Source organism: Cavia porcellus, unplaced genomic scaffold (assembly GCF_034190915.1).
Source record: "Cavia porcellus strain 051 isolate PalLab524CR breed Dunkin Hartley unplaced genomic scaffold, mCavPor4.1 scaffold_19, whole genome shotgun sequence".
NCBI lineage: Eukaryota > Metazoa > Chordata > Mammalia > Rodentia > Caviidae > Cavia > Cavia porcellus.
This window is the reverse complement of record NW_026947502.1, coordinates 9,253,764-9,267,033: the sequence shown is the minus strand read 5'-3', so window position 1 is coordinate 9,267,033 and position 13,270 is coordinate 9,253,764. Positions and strand designations below refer to the sequence as shown.

Sequence of the window (13,270 nt, the reverse complement as noted above, 5' to 3'; positions counted from 1 at the left end):
CAGCAAGAAAGTAGCCACCTATAAACCAGGAATAGAGCCCTCTCCAAAAACCTGACCATACTGACACCCTAATCTCAGACTTCGGCCTCTGTGTCTGCAAGAAACAGAAGTCTGTCGCTTAAATCAATTTATTCTGTCACAGTAGCCCAAACTGATGAAGACAGTTACCAATATCACCTCTCAGCTCCAGAACCACCTTCATCACCTGATGTGGGGAAAAAAAAAAAGGTTCTGGGTCCTTAAAGCTGCTTCTCTGGCCAGCTGATAGATGTCCATGGTGGTCAGTAGAAGGTGCAGGAGAGAGACTGCAGGACGGGTTCCCATCCTGCTTCTGCCGTGATCACCGTGGCTTCAGCTGCAGGAGGCCCCGACAGCCTGCACAGCTGCCCTGCGTCCACTCCCGAGCAGGACCTGCTTCTCCACCGCCCCAATCCCGCAGTGAGAAGCTCCCCCAGCACCCACCCTCTGCGTGGTTTTCGGCAGAATGCCTTCCGTGAGACACCTCGAAGGAGGATCTCAGCAGGTCTCACTGTGACAGCACCACCACAGCGACTTCTCTGTCACCTGGAAGCACCACTGTGCCGTCTCCCACCATGGGGAGGGTTTCTTTGGGGCTCACCCCTCTGTGAACACTGTCCCAGCCCTGTGATAGCGGCTACTCCTAGATATTTGATGTTCTCATCTTCTTTAGAGCTCATCTGCCCCTGTTAGCCAATCTTTCATTACTAATTTCCTACTGTAGTTAATAATACTTTTTCTGAAAATTCCTGTGTTCAAATAACTGTGTGATTTCTCTCTCCGAACTGACCTGATTAATATAACTGAGTCCTAAAACGCACCTAGTACCAAAGATTCGGGCTAAGAGACCGTGGGCCTGTGATACTCCACGTAGCACTTGCCAAGTGTCAGCACTGTATAAACTGATCTAATCCTGACAGCTACCTTACAGAAGTAGGTACTGCCATCAGGCCCATTTTTAAGTAGAGGAACTGAGGCAATGAAGATCAGGGATCATCCAAATCAAACAGCTGATAAAGGACCAACCTGGGATTCGCAGGGAAGCCTTACAAGCCTGGAGGTTAGGGCAGGGCGGGGCAAGAAGGGAGGAGACAGGAGAGATCCGGTTCAAAGGCTACCATGGGCCTTCCTGTGCTTCATGGTCCTGCCCACTCTGACTGCCCTCAAGTCATCTGGCTAAAGGTCCAGCTGGTCCTTTCCTCTTGGAATGTCAAGTGCGTAGCAGAGAACCAGCCTGAGGCACTCTCAGTTCTCAGTCAGAGACTGACAGATAAGGGCCAAGCTGAATGAAGCAGCACAGGAGACCCCAATGCCAGCGCCAAGGCAGGCCGAGATGCGCAGGCGGGGCCCTGTGCTTGGGGTGGCGGGGCTTCCCAGAGCCTGTTTGGGGCTGCTCTACCTCACTTGACCTGGGTATGGACGCCTCACAGTGACTGACCCAAGGACCTCGTGGGCCTCTTTCAACATCAACACCCTTGAATTCCAGGACCCTGACGAAGTGTATCTGGCCACCTGGCCTCAGGACCAGACACTCTTCATGTTCCCAACAACGAGATGTCTAGTTCATGAACCCGGCCCCTCCTGCACTCTGGCCTTTTCAGTCCTACACCCCGCTTTGCTTTTTAGAGGCCAGTGACACTCAATTTGGGAGTCGCTACATGCTCCACTTGGTTTTTCCCCTGTGCTGTCCCCAACCCTCAGTCCTTCACTACCTGCCTAAGCAACTCCACTCCCCCTGAAAGACCTAGCCAGGATTCCACCCTCCAGGAAGCCTTTCCCATCTGCCCATTGCTTGTTCAGCGCTCAGATACACCCAGGGACCCACCAGCAAACAATCCCATGGCATTCTGGCTCAGTCAGTTTGGTATGTAGAGCCAAAGCTCAAGGTTCAGGACTCCAGAGAACGCTAGGAGCCTCTCCAGTAAACTGTGTCACCTTGGGTCAAGCTTAGTGCCCTCATTTATAAAGTGGGGACAATCATGGTGCATATGTTACTAGGTTGCTACAAGGACTAAGAATGAGAGCATATGCAACTGCCCCTAGCGAAAACAGCCAGCAATAGTTATTATTACTCTGCACAGCCTGAGCTCAGAGGCTGCAAATTATAGCTTGGTGGCCTCACTGCCTAGCAGGGTGCCTGTACCGCAGCAAGGCACAGTGGATTAATGAATGAATTTATTCTCCTTCCACTTGAATGGCCTCCAGATTGGTCTCCCTGCCTTTGCTGCCTCCTGCATTGCCACAGTTATCTTTTGAGGCACTTCCATTTCAGTCACCCTCTGCTCAAAACCATCCCTCGCTTCCCGGCCTCCTCAAGTTCAGCCTCCCCAGCCTAGCAAGTGCAGACCCTGCGATGTGACCCTCACCTACCTTCCCTGATACTCTTCAGCAGACATCTGAAGTTTCAAGGACTCTGGCCTACCCAGTACTGCTGGAGTAGTTTCCCACCATCACCTCCCAAGCCCTGAAGGCCCCAACCCTACTATGCACACATTGCTAAGGTCTTACCCTTCCTTGGGACCAGCTTTCAATCAGAAGCCTGCAGAAGTCCTTTCTGACCTCTCTACTGTGAGTTCCCCACCCTGGCATCTACAGCACTGGGCTGGCTGCCTTCCACAGAGCTAACTCCTCCCTCTCCTGAAGGCAGTGGCTCGCTTTTTCGCTTTCTCTCTTTCTCTTTCTTTCTTTCTTTCTTCCCTATTGTGCAGCAATCCCCCAAGTCAATTTAGCTGGGACGCAGAATGAAACAGCACATTATTGAAGTCAACGTAGCTGGAATTCAGAACAAAATAAGAGGCAATGGAAAACAGTAAAACCAACCTGTGCCACGTGTTTATTCATTTGTATTCAAGGTTAATAGATGCTTAAAAAAAAGTTGATCTCTTAATCAGGAGAAGGGCTTTACTTAAAGAACACATACATGCAGTATAACATGCTAATCCTCCATAGGAAGAGAGGATCTTTCCCATGAATTAAAAAGGAATGGAAGTAGCAGGAAGAGATTAAGACAATCACCCCTGCCTCTGGCAGCCCCAGGTGTTTGTTCCAAGGCTACAGCTCCAATCTCTGCCTCCATCTCTGCAGGCTGGCTTCCTGCTTCGTTCCTCTTTTCTTCGCCTTATAAGGACCCCAATCAGTCACACAGGATTAAGGGCCCAGTGCACTTCAGCATGACCTCATCTTAACTAGCCACAGCTACCATTATCCTATTTCTAAAAATGGTCATTCCTGAGGGCTGAGGACTCTAACACAATGTTTTGGGGGACACGATGCAACCTGGAAGAATCCATCTGTCCCCTTCATGCGAGCAGGGGCCCATGGAAAGACTAAGGCACTAGCTGTCAGCCCTTCTCCTGAAGGGCTTGTCCTTCAGGGACATCCAATCTCACCTCCACAGACACCTCCCCTGAAGAAATAAGCAGGGGTCCACATTCCCAAGAACAAATGAGGGGGCAAAATGTAGTCCCAGAGAAGTCTTTTCATTTGCTAAAATACTGTCTGAAAGAGGGAGTGAAAGGGATTCTCACCCAGAGATCCCACAGAGGAAGCCATGTGGACGGACCACAGGAAAGACCTAAGAGAACAGTGAGAAGGCGTCCCCCAAGGCCCTCACCCACGGGCCTTTGCTGTTGCCCATGGGAGCTAACATTTGATGCTCTCTGATCTCACCAGAAGACAGAGAAGGAAGTCTTTCTTTCCCTGCTATAAGAATGCAGATCCTTGAAGATCAAGTATACACATTCTCCCAGCACCAAGAATAGAAAGGTGTCCAAATGAGATGCAGGGGGATGGCGGCCACAGGTAAGCTACCTGCACAGGTGTGCGGGGACACAGGCATGCATGCATTTATTTGTTCGTTCCTTCATTCAGCATACAGTCACATTACTATGTGACCTCGCTGTATGATGGTAAATAAGCAGATAAGCAAGGTCCCTGCCCTCATGCTGCTACCGAAGCAGAGATACACAAGCACGTTCATTAGTGTGGGAATTCCAGACAGTGCGAAGTTACAAGGGAAGAGGTATGTCCAATGGCTGATTCAAGGAGGGCCTCTCTGAGGACGAGAGACTGCAGCCATCCACGCGACAGTCACTGGGAAGAGCAGTCCTTGTGCAAAGATCCTGGGAGAAGAAGGTGCTGGATGTACAGGAACCCAACATGGCAGAAGTGAGCTAGGTGTGGGGATGGGAACAAAATGGGCTTGACATGTGAGCAGGTGCAAATGAGACAAAGTTTGAACTGTGTGAGCTCCTGGAAGGTTTTAGAAAGGGACGGGAGCTTCTGTTTACAGAGGTAAGCTTGCTCTCTGGCTGAGGGTAAAGAATGGACTGTGGTTGGGGTTTGGGGAGCCAGGAGCTGCACCAGGGATCCAAGCAAGCCAGGATGGGAGAGTGGAGGCTGGGAGGAGATGGTGGATTTGGACTCCAGTGATGGGGAGACCCAGATTCAGCAGGCACAGGAGACCCAGTGGAAAACTCGGGGCCTCCCTGAGTGTCAAAAGCTGTTAACCCAACGTACGTATTAGGAAACTGAGGCACTGCCAGAACAAGGGCTGCCCAAGTAATGTAACTGAACACGGATCCCATCTGAAGGTTCAATCTCCTGCCCCACAACCCAGGCTTCCTCCACCAGACACAGGTTGGCAAACAATGGCCCAGCCAGTCCAGCACACTGCCTGTTTTTACAAATAAAGTTTTACCAGAACACAACACAGTCATGTATGTATTTCTGATGGCTACTTTCACACTGCCACGGCAGAAATGAATAGTTACAGCGAAAACCGTGCTGTCTACAAAGCCTAAATTATTCTTTCATCTGAAACGTTGCTAATAGCACGGTAGCAAAGTTTGGGAATAGAACCTCTCTATCCAGGAGGAAGCTCCAGCCCACACGGTAGCTCTCTGGGACCACTTTCCTCTAGTTGGAGCCTCACTGGGGATTACCCTGCAAAGGCTCCTGTGACATTACTTTCCTTCGCTCAGGGTAACGGCAAAGCACAGGCACTATGACATTCGTGCCAGTAAAGTCATACAAGTTAAGTTCCATAAGCATTTCCAAGAGACGGAGATGAATTCTAACTGGAAAGATCAAAGAAGGCTTTCTGGTAAAGGAAAGATTTGAGAGGAACTTGAAAAACTGATTAGAGGGCACTCAGGACATGCTCTACCTGACTGACAGCAGATTACCTAGGACTCTGCGGAGACAATGCCACGTCCTCCACCGCTGGGACTCTTTAAGCCAAAGGCGGTTGCCCATTTGGCAGGGATAAGGTTGAGGGAGACCAGACAAGGTGAAAGATACACTCTCTGGAAATCCTGAGTTCCAGGCTAGTGGACTGGGCTTCTGTAGCCTTATCTTTGTCTTATTAGCTGTCAGCAACACATACAAGCAGAGAGACAACTGGGTGGGGGTGGAGGGTGAGACAGAGAAACATACAGGGAGAGGAATGGGAGCGGGAGAGGGGTGAGAGGGGTGCACTCACGCCCACAACCAAAGAGAAGCCACACAGCCACAGAGGGAGGAAATCTACACCAGCGCTTTTATGCCCTTAACTGCTTGCAGAGAAGGAAAAAAAAAAGCAAAGCCTGACAATTAGGGTTAAAACTAATCAACTGTCCCTTTATTACCTCTGACTTGGCACCTGGCAGGCTTCTTAATGCACCCCATTGTTCCCTGGCAGAGCTTTGGCGGCTGGAGCCCTCAGCTGCCTCTCCTGCTGCCAGGAGACAGGGGAGCGGGCTGGGAGGGGAGGAGCAGGGAAGGGCACCCCGTGCTCACAGGGAGGCTCTGCCAGGAGCCCCCAGCCCACCAGCAGAGCAGCCCACCAGGCGGGACAGGCCACTGGCCTCTGAGCATGGTGTATGACCACAGCTCCCCGGGAGGAGTTTGCAAAACCAGCAACCCGTCTTCTCTATACTCTGCCCACACTTCAGGAAGGTATATTCCACTCTGCGAGTGAGGAAACGGAAGCCAAGAGGTTCAAAGGCTGCCCCTAGGAATCAACCAATCATGGTGGCTCAGCACTGCTTGTTTCCGGTGTGTTTACTTCCTGCGCCTCAGTTTTCCCCTGTGCACTGACAATAAAAGAGCGCCACCCTGCTGGTGTCACAGAGCTAAGCAAACGAGGCAGCCACAGGGCACAGCATGCAGCAGGCACTCAATAAATGATCACTGTTAGTATTGCTGGAGAGCTAGTTTCGAATACCGAGCTAACTCAGTGCAGGGCTGGTGGTCATGCCTGGCTGTGCCTCACAGTCTTGCCCCGCAGGATGCAATGAGCCTCCCAGAACCTTAACAGAGGTCCTTAAATGCCGGGCAGAGCCGCGGCTTCTGCCCTGGCTGCAGCCTGCGTTCAGCAGAGCTCTGTCTTGACAGTGCTTTCAGGGGCCTCAAACTGCACTCACACAGATCCTTTCCCAGAGAAGCCCTGGATCCTTCTGAGATCTTAGACAAGAGGGCACAGCATGAGCCCTTCCCTCTGGAAAACTGTCTCCATGCTCATTCCGCAGGATCCGAGCATTCCTCTGAGCTAGGACTGCACGTTCTACAGCTTCCTCATAAACCAGGAAGCACGAGGCACATAACAAAGTGGATTCTGTATCCACAGCACGGCTAACAAACTCACAGCTGCCCCGACACGGCTGGAACAAGCCTTATTGGAGGCTAGGTCTCAAACTCAGGGGCCTAGGGACAGAGAGAAGCCAGGAAAAGAGTTTCTTGGAATGAGACAGAGCGGGAATCACCGAAAGCCTGAAGGTAATATATTCATGTTTCCCTTACCAACCCCCTTGGAAAGTTCACTCGTCTTACAGTTGGAAGGCTGAGCCTCAATGTACTTGCTCTGTGACCAGCATTGTCACTTATGCTTTTTAAACCTCAGTCTTCAAGTCTTTAAAGTGGGACGCATACACCATGTCCTGCCTTCAGTAGGAGACAATGAGAACCAACCAGAACCCTGCACCCTACACAGCAGGACTCCAAACTCAAACATCTCTGGAGGTCAGGTTGTTCTATGAAAAGATAAGGCAGCCAGATGTGAGACAGAGAGTGGCAGGGGCTGTGGCCGGGTGCAGAGGGAGGTCTGTCTGGAGGGGCAGCCACTCCCCAGACCGAGCATGTTTTCATGACACCAGAACCCAGGTCCAGCCGCCAGACTTTGAGCTTTACTACAGAAAGCCAAAATAAAATATTTTTTCTAAAAACATGAAATGTTGCAATGCTTACATATTGGCAACTAACATTTAAAAATAAAGAAATTCGACTGTCCATGGGCCCCATACTGAGCAAGCCACATGACTCCTGTATGGGAGCTCTCTCTGGCCCAAGGGCAGCAGGCTGTAGCATATGTTAAGGTTGGTTTTTTTTAATGTAAGTGTCAAATAAATTAACACAAGAAGCTTCCAAGAAAATAGCCACTAAGGATTGTTATTAATAAAATAACCAGGAATCCCAACTATGGACCTCAGTATTCCAAGAAGAAAATCATCAACTTTTTGTTAAAGTTAGGTATTGAATTTAGAAAACTGGCCATTTCTCAAAGACACATGTACTCGCACATACAGTTTAACTGTCAGCAGCTGACTCTGACCAATACCCAAGAGGAAAACCCCAAATACAACACTTTTGAGTTGAGAACATACAACGTGCTTTAGCAGCGGGAAGTAGTTTTCTCACACACACACACACACACACACACCCCAGATGTTTCCAACCTGTTCCCTTTAGGAAATTTCCCTCTCCAGCTGCTCCTGACAGTTCCCTGTGCTCAGCCCTGGCCTCAGCAGCCAGCCTCGCAGAGGAGACTGACATTTGCCACTCGCAGCGGAAACCCACTCAAACACAGGACCTGCTGACCTCAGCTCTTGGAAGGCTGCCTGCGTATGGCTCCGGGGCAGTGCTGAGACTGACTGTAATCCCTGCCTGGGCTCGGCTGCTGGGCCTTCAGACTAAGAAAGAGCTTTGCAGAGCCAAGAACAAATCCAAGGCTCAGGCTCATGGGTCCCCAGTGGTAACTAACGGATACCTGGACTCATCCAAGATCCTGCGCTCAGAGGCAGCAGAGGAAGACATCTCAGCTCCCTGGGGGGGGGGGGGGTCACCTGTGTGGCCTCATATATGTCACTTTACCTTTCTGCACCTCAGCTGTCTCATCTTTAATTTAATCATCACAGGAACATTAGGAAATCAGAGTAACTGTGCTCATTCTGGAGAAGGAGCCGAGAGCCACGGCACCAGGCATGCAGCTGGCGAGCAGCAGAGCTGGGCCTGTGAGTCTGGTCAGTTTGGATTCCAATTGCACATTCTCTGCTCCTGCCAGCTCAAAGAAGAGGTTCACAGTCTCCATAATGCCACCCATTCCCAGGAGGCCCTGTTCAGCCCCCTCCCACTTACAGGCACCATGCCATGCCCTGGCCCCCAGCAGGAAGGCAGAGCTTCACCCTAGAAAGCCAACGGATTATGGGCACTGGAGGAAAACAAAGCTTGAGAGCCCCCACCAGCCCTGGCAGCCCAGGCAGAAGGATTTCAAAGGGCCCCGCCCACCCGGATGCATCCTGGGCTCCTAATCTGCAGACATCTGATTCAAGGCCAATACTAACAGGCACCACAGAGCTCTCCAGCAGGCACTGACTGGCAACACAGGAAGCCAAATAAATGAAGTTGAGGGGTGCCTCTCCTAACACGCTCTGAGGACAGTGGAGTGAGCCCCTGGGAAGAAGCCTGTCTCCCATGACTGCAGTAGGATTTGTTACCCATGTGATCTTTGGCAAGATCGGCCAGATCGGCCCAATCACGCTCCTCGGGTGCGGCCCCAGAGCCTCTATCCTCAGTGGGTTCCCCAGGGATTCTGCAGGGCCCCCCAGTGCAGCAAGAACTGTTGCTTAGGTCAAGCTTTCTGCCCTCTGCCAGGGGATGCTGAACTCCAAAATGCATGGTTCCCCACTCCTTCACCTCTTCTCTCTTCCCTCTCTCCCTCAGTCATTCAGCAAATATGCTGTCAAGCAGTGGTGACTAAGGCAGAGGATAGTTCCCATCTTCAGTCTGAACAGATTAAAATAAACCACTACACTGCATGGTGATTCCTATAAGGGGCTTTGGGCCACCACAGGAGACAGTTCTCACCCAGGCTGCCCCGGCCAGGCTATATCAGGGCAAGAGAAAGGCATCAGATGTCTTCCTGAAAGGGCCTCCGAGAGAAGAAGGCAGACCAGCCTGAAGCTCGGGAAAGCAAGGACAAGAAAGTGGTTCCTGGGGCCACAGTGGCCAAGAACCCTTCCTGCAGGTGGCTGGCAATGGATGGGCTGAATGTAGAAGGACGTGGGAAGGGACCCCAACAATCCTTTCCAGTCTCAAAGACTCAGGAAGGGGGTTACCTGCCTGTGCCACCTTCCTGCAGTAATCAGAGATCCTGCACCCCACCTGGCTCCCGCCACCTCTGAATCCTACACCAGCCAACAACTTAGCCTTGGGAAGCTCACCACCTGCACAACAATGGCACAGGCACCCCCCTCATCTTAGCCTTGGGGACACCAGGAGGTTCCAGTCCCTCTTCAGGTGGGTACAGCAGCAGGACAGCCCCACTTCCCCAGCACTTGTTCCATACTCAGTGCTGTGCTCTGGATCTGGCCCCTAGTGATTCACTTAACCCTCAAATGAAACACCAAAAGTATCATTCTCACCCAACGAGCCAAGAATTCCAAGCATTAAGTTGTGGCCATTTGCTCCAGCATGTGAATCAGGCAGTGGGGACCCAGCACTATAATCCTTCCTGGGGCTCCAAAATGCCTCCAAGTAGAGCAGAAACTGGGAGCTCTTTGCCAATGGGGTCTCAGAAGGAATGGGGCCAAGTTCCCTCTTCAAGGTCATGCTACCTCCAAGTGACCTCCTGGGCTACTGAAGAGTTTCAGGCTTAGGGCAAAGGTCTCTCTCCATTGCCCAGAAAACTGGGTTCCCAAGGCAGACCCACAGAAGGAGCTGGTGGGCGGGGCTGGGGGACAGGTCCTGCGCCCTATCAGATATGGAGAAGCAGGATGCCTAGTTCACACTGGATCACAGACTAATACTCCAGCCCCACCACGGCAGGCTCTATGACGTCCTCGGTCAAATAGCTGCATTTCTGTGAGCTTTGATTTCCTCATTCCTTCTTGCCTGTTTACTACTGCGAGTATTTAGCAAGCTATAAAGGTAATAGGCTTAGCAGAGTAGGCACTAAATCAACAGGAACGGCTATTATTACTGCGAGGATCATCCTCCTCATTACCAACCACATTCACATCATTCTTCTTATTAATATTATTTTATGTTGTAGCTTTCATGATCTGAGGAAGCAAAAGAAAATTTAGCGTTCAAAACTCAGGCTTCTCTCAAAACCAGAGACAAGAAAATACAGGCCTATTTCTTCCCTTCCCTCTCCTACCTACATTCAGCAGAGGGCAGCAAACAGGAACCGTGAGAAGATAAGAGAGAGCGGAGAGACACATGGAGAGAAAGCTACACACGCATAAATACACACCCACCCATCACAGCAAGCGGAATTGTTTAGCTTCCTCTAGCTTCCAAAGTATGAAAACTCCGCCTCCTCCAGCAAAGAGGGCCAGGCAGAAAAAAGTCAAAGCTGAAGAGACAGAAGTTCTTGTTCAGCTTGAGAAAAATCTTAAATGGGCTGACTTTTAGCATGCGTGGGGAAGGGCAGATCTTGGGCCATCTGCGAGGGGAGGGAAGCGGCCAGAGAACTTTCCAGAGGCAGCTTTGACTGCTCTCCATCTCAGCCCTCTACAATTAGCACCTGCGATTTCCCCAGCAAGAACCCGAGGCCCACACAGACATCAGCCTCGGTGGCACAGCTGGACAAGAATAGGGACATCTGCACCCCAGGCTCAGTGCTTGACACAGAGTCCAGGGTGGCAGAGAAGTTTTCTGTTAGGGTCCAAATTTGAGTCCCTGGGAATGACTGTGGCCTGGGACACTGCATTAGCAGTGGGCATTTTTGGTTTCTTCTGGAGACAGCTTTCTCCTCCTCCCCATAAAAGCAGCCAGATTTCTAGGAAGGCTCTTTCCACAATCTGGATGGCTCAACCCCATCCCTAGCTCCTGGCTGGATTAAGTTAACTAGCAGGTGGATCTGACCCCAATCCAGCTATTAATACAGAAAGACATCCTGCTAGAAGAGAAAGACATTTCTATTCCATAGAAGCAACCAGAGGAGAGAAATAGTCTTGTCTAGGATCTGGTTATAGATACAAGATCTCAAAGCACAGCTATCATATTTGGCTACAACAATGGCTTAGTCTAAGACAAGGCTAACGCAGAGAGATAAAGTCAGAGTCAAGAGAACACAGGAAAAAGAACCCTAGTCCCAACAATCCCACAAACCTCTAGAGCATACCATACCTGAAACCCACTGTACGTGCTGTACTTACGGGGAGCCTGTGTGGTCCCTTAACTAATCTCAGCCCACCTGGCTTAACTCAGCCTATTCCTTGCAACTGGCACAGAATGTGAGGGGCTCAGCGAGCTCTGTGAGCCATGGAAAGCAGTGACAGTGGCGCATGCTATGCCTCCTTTCAGTTCCTCTACTCCCCTGCAGGATCCCTTCGCCACCTTAGTGTCTCATACATTTCACTTACACTTTGAAAGTATAAAAGGTGGGGAAGAAAATCTGCCAAAATGGTTCTGCAAAAAAAGACTGGTAGGTTCCTGACGATAATTGGTCTCATTAAGTGGGGGCCTCTCCAAGTCACTGTGATGATCCTGGCTCAAGAGAGAAATAACGCATGGAGAAGCAGGAAATATTAGTATCAGAGTGGGTGGGGGCGGGGGCCTTGGGGAAGTTGGAAAGCACTGTCCTGGGCTGCACTTCTCCCTGGGAGGTGTGCGTGGTGACCCCTCCCCTTTCTAGGCCTCTGTTTTCAAGCCTACACAAAGAGGGAGTTAGACTAGAAGACTTCCTGTCTTCCAGGAGCCAAAGGCCACGTGTGCCCTGTGCTAGACAAGGGCGTCTCCTGGAGCCACTTGGTGGGGGGGAGGCCACCTCACACTTCCTGGCCACGGGAACTCGGAGTGCAGTGCAGGATGCCTCCTCTCCCCACTCTCTGCCCTGGGAACAGCGGCTCCTGGAGAAGCCTGGAGCTTCTCCCTGGAGAAGCCAGACTGGCATTTTAAGTCCCTCTCTTCCTGGCTCTGACACATGTATGAGCAGCAGAAGGTCAGATATATGCAAAACATAGAAGCCGCTGTGGGCACTGTGAGGAGCATTTAGCTGCCATAGACAGGCTTCTAGCTGCCAAGATCGCCTCGAGGTTATTTTACACAGAGCTGAGATCTTGAGACTAACTCCAGAACAAGAGCTGACTGTGGACTGAGGAACAATTAGCCAGCTAGATGGTTATCTTTTCAATGGGCCTTCTGCCTCTTTAACCCCTGATTCCATTATCTACAAGTTATGTGTCACTGGAATCAACAGTTTAAAGGCTGGACATCTTTAGATTCCAGCCGAGAACAGACATTAGAATATAAACAAACCCTTAGATGGGGGGGGGGAGATCCCTCTCATTACAAGTTCGATGGTAGCTGGCCTCATCGAAGAAACCCTTCTAACATGTTCCTCCTAACTCAGAAAGCCAGGATGCTGCGTAGCATTGGAAAAGCACTAAGAGGTCCATTTCCAACACCACAAGTGAACTCCAAGGTCATGCACTCCACTTTAGTATCAGCGTGAAGAAACAGGCTAAGGCCAAGTCTGGGCTTAGCGCAAAAGACATTGGTCAGCAACATCTGTCCAGGCCTGGGCCGGGAAGCGGCATTATGACACGCATTTGCCCTTCTCCCTGCTCACCATCACAGATAGGAAATCCAAGGCCCAGAGAGGTTAAACCACTTTCTTGAGGTCACACTGTGAGTTTAGGGCAGAAGACAGAATTAGAAGCCGAGCCTCCCTTCTTAAGTCTCCCTCAGTGGGACAGCTTGGGATGATTGCAGAGACACCAGTTCCCTCCTCGGGGGAATCAGATTTCATCTGGGCAAGCACACAGAAAAGTGACTGGCTACCTAAACAATGGCAGCCCTTAGCGAAAAATTAAAGAAATCATCACAGGTTACATTTCCATGGTACTTAACTTTCTGACGGGCAAGGCCCTGCTACCAGGAAGACTGAAATAAAGAGGCAACAAGTATTGATTTCTGGATGCTCTAAGAATAAAGTTCAGCAATGACACATGAGAAAAACTACTGATACTTGAAAATTAAAGTCATTGGT

The 13,270-nt window shown here is 50.6% G+C and overlaps 1 protein-coding gene across 4 annotated transcripts in view; it reads right to left on the bottom strand.

The window, feature by feature from the left end:
• The window catches only part of Galnt10 (polypeptide N-acetylgalactosaminyltransferase 10), a 215,344-nt gene that overhangs the window by 198,721 nt on the left and 3,353 nt on the right, over positions 1-13,270 (bottom strand). The window contains exon 1 of one of the 4 annotated variants that reach the window (XM_063230682.1): positions 2,527-5,403. The exons of the other annotated variants lie outside the window; for them this stretch is intronic. Within the exon in view, the coding sequence (XP_063086752.1) occupies positions 2,527-2,607 (81 nt within the window). The 5' untranslated portion in view covers positions 2,608-5,403. Of the gene's footprint in view, positions 1-2,526; positions 5,404-13,270 lie in introns of those variants that run through there. 4 annotated transcript variants of the gene reach the window in all.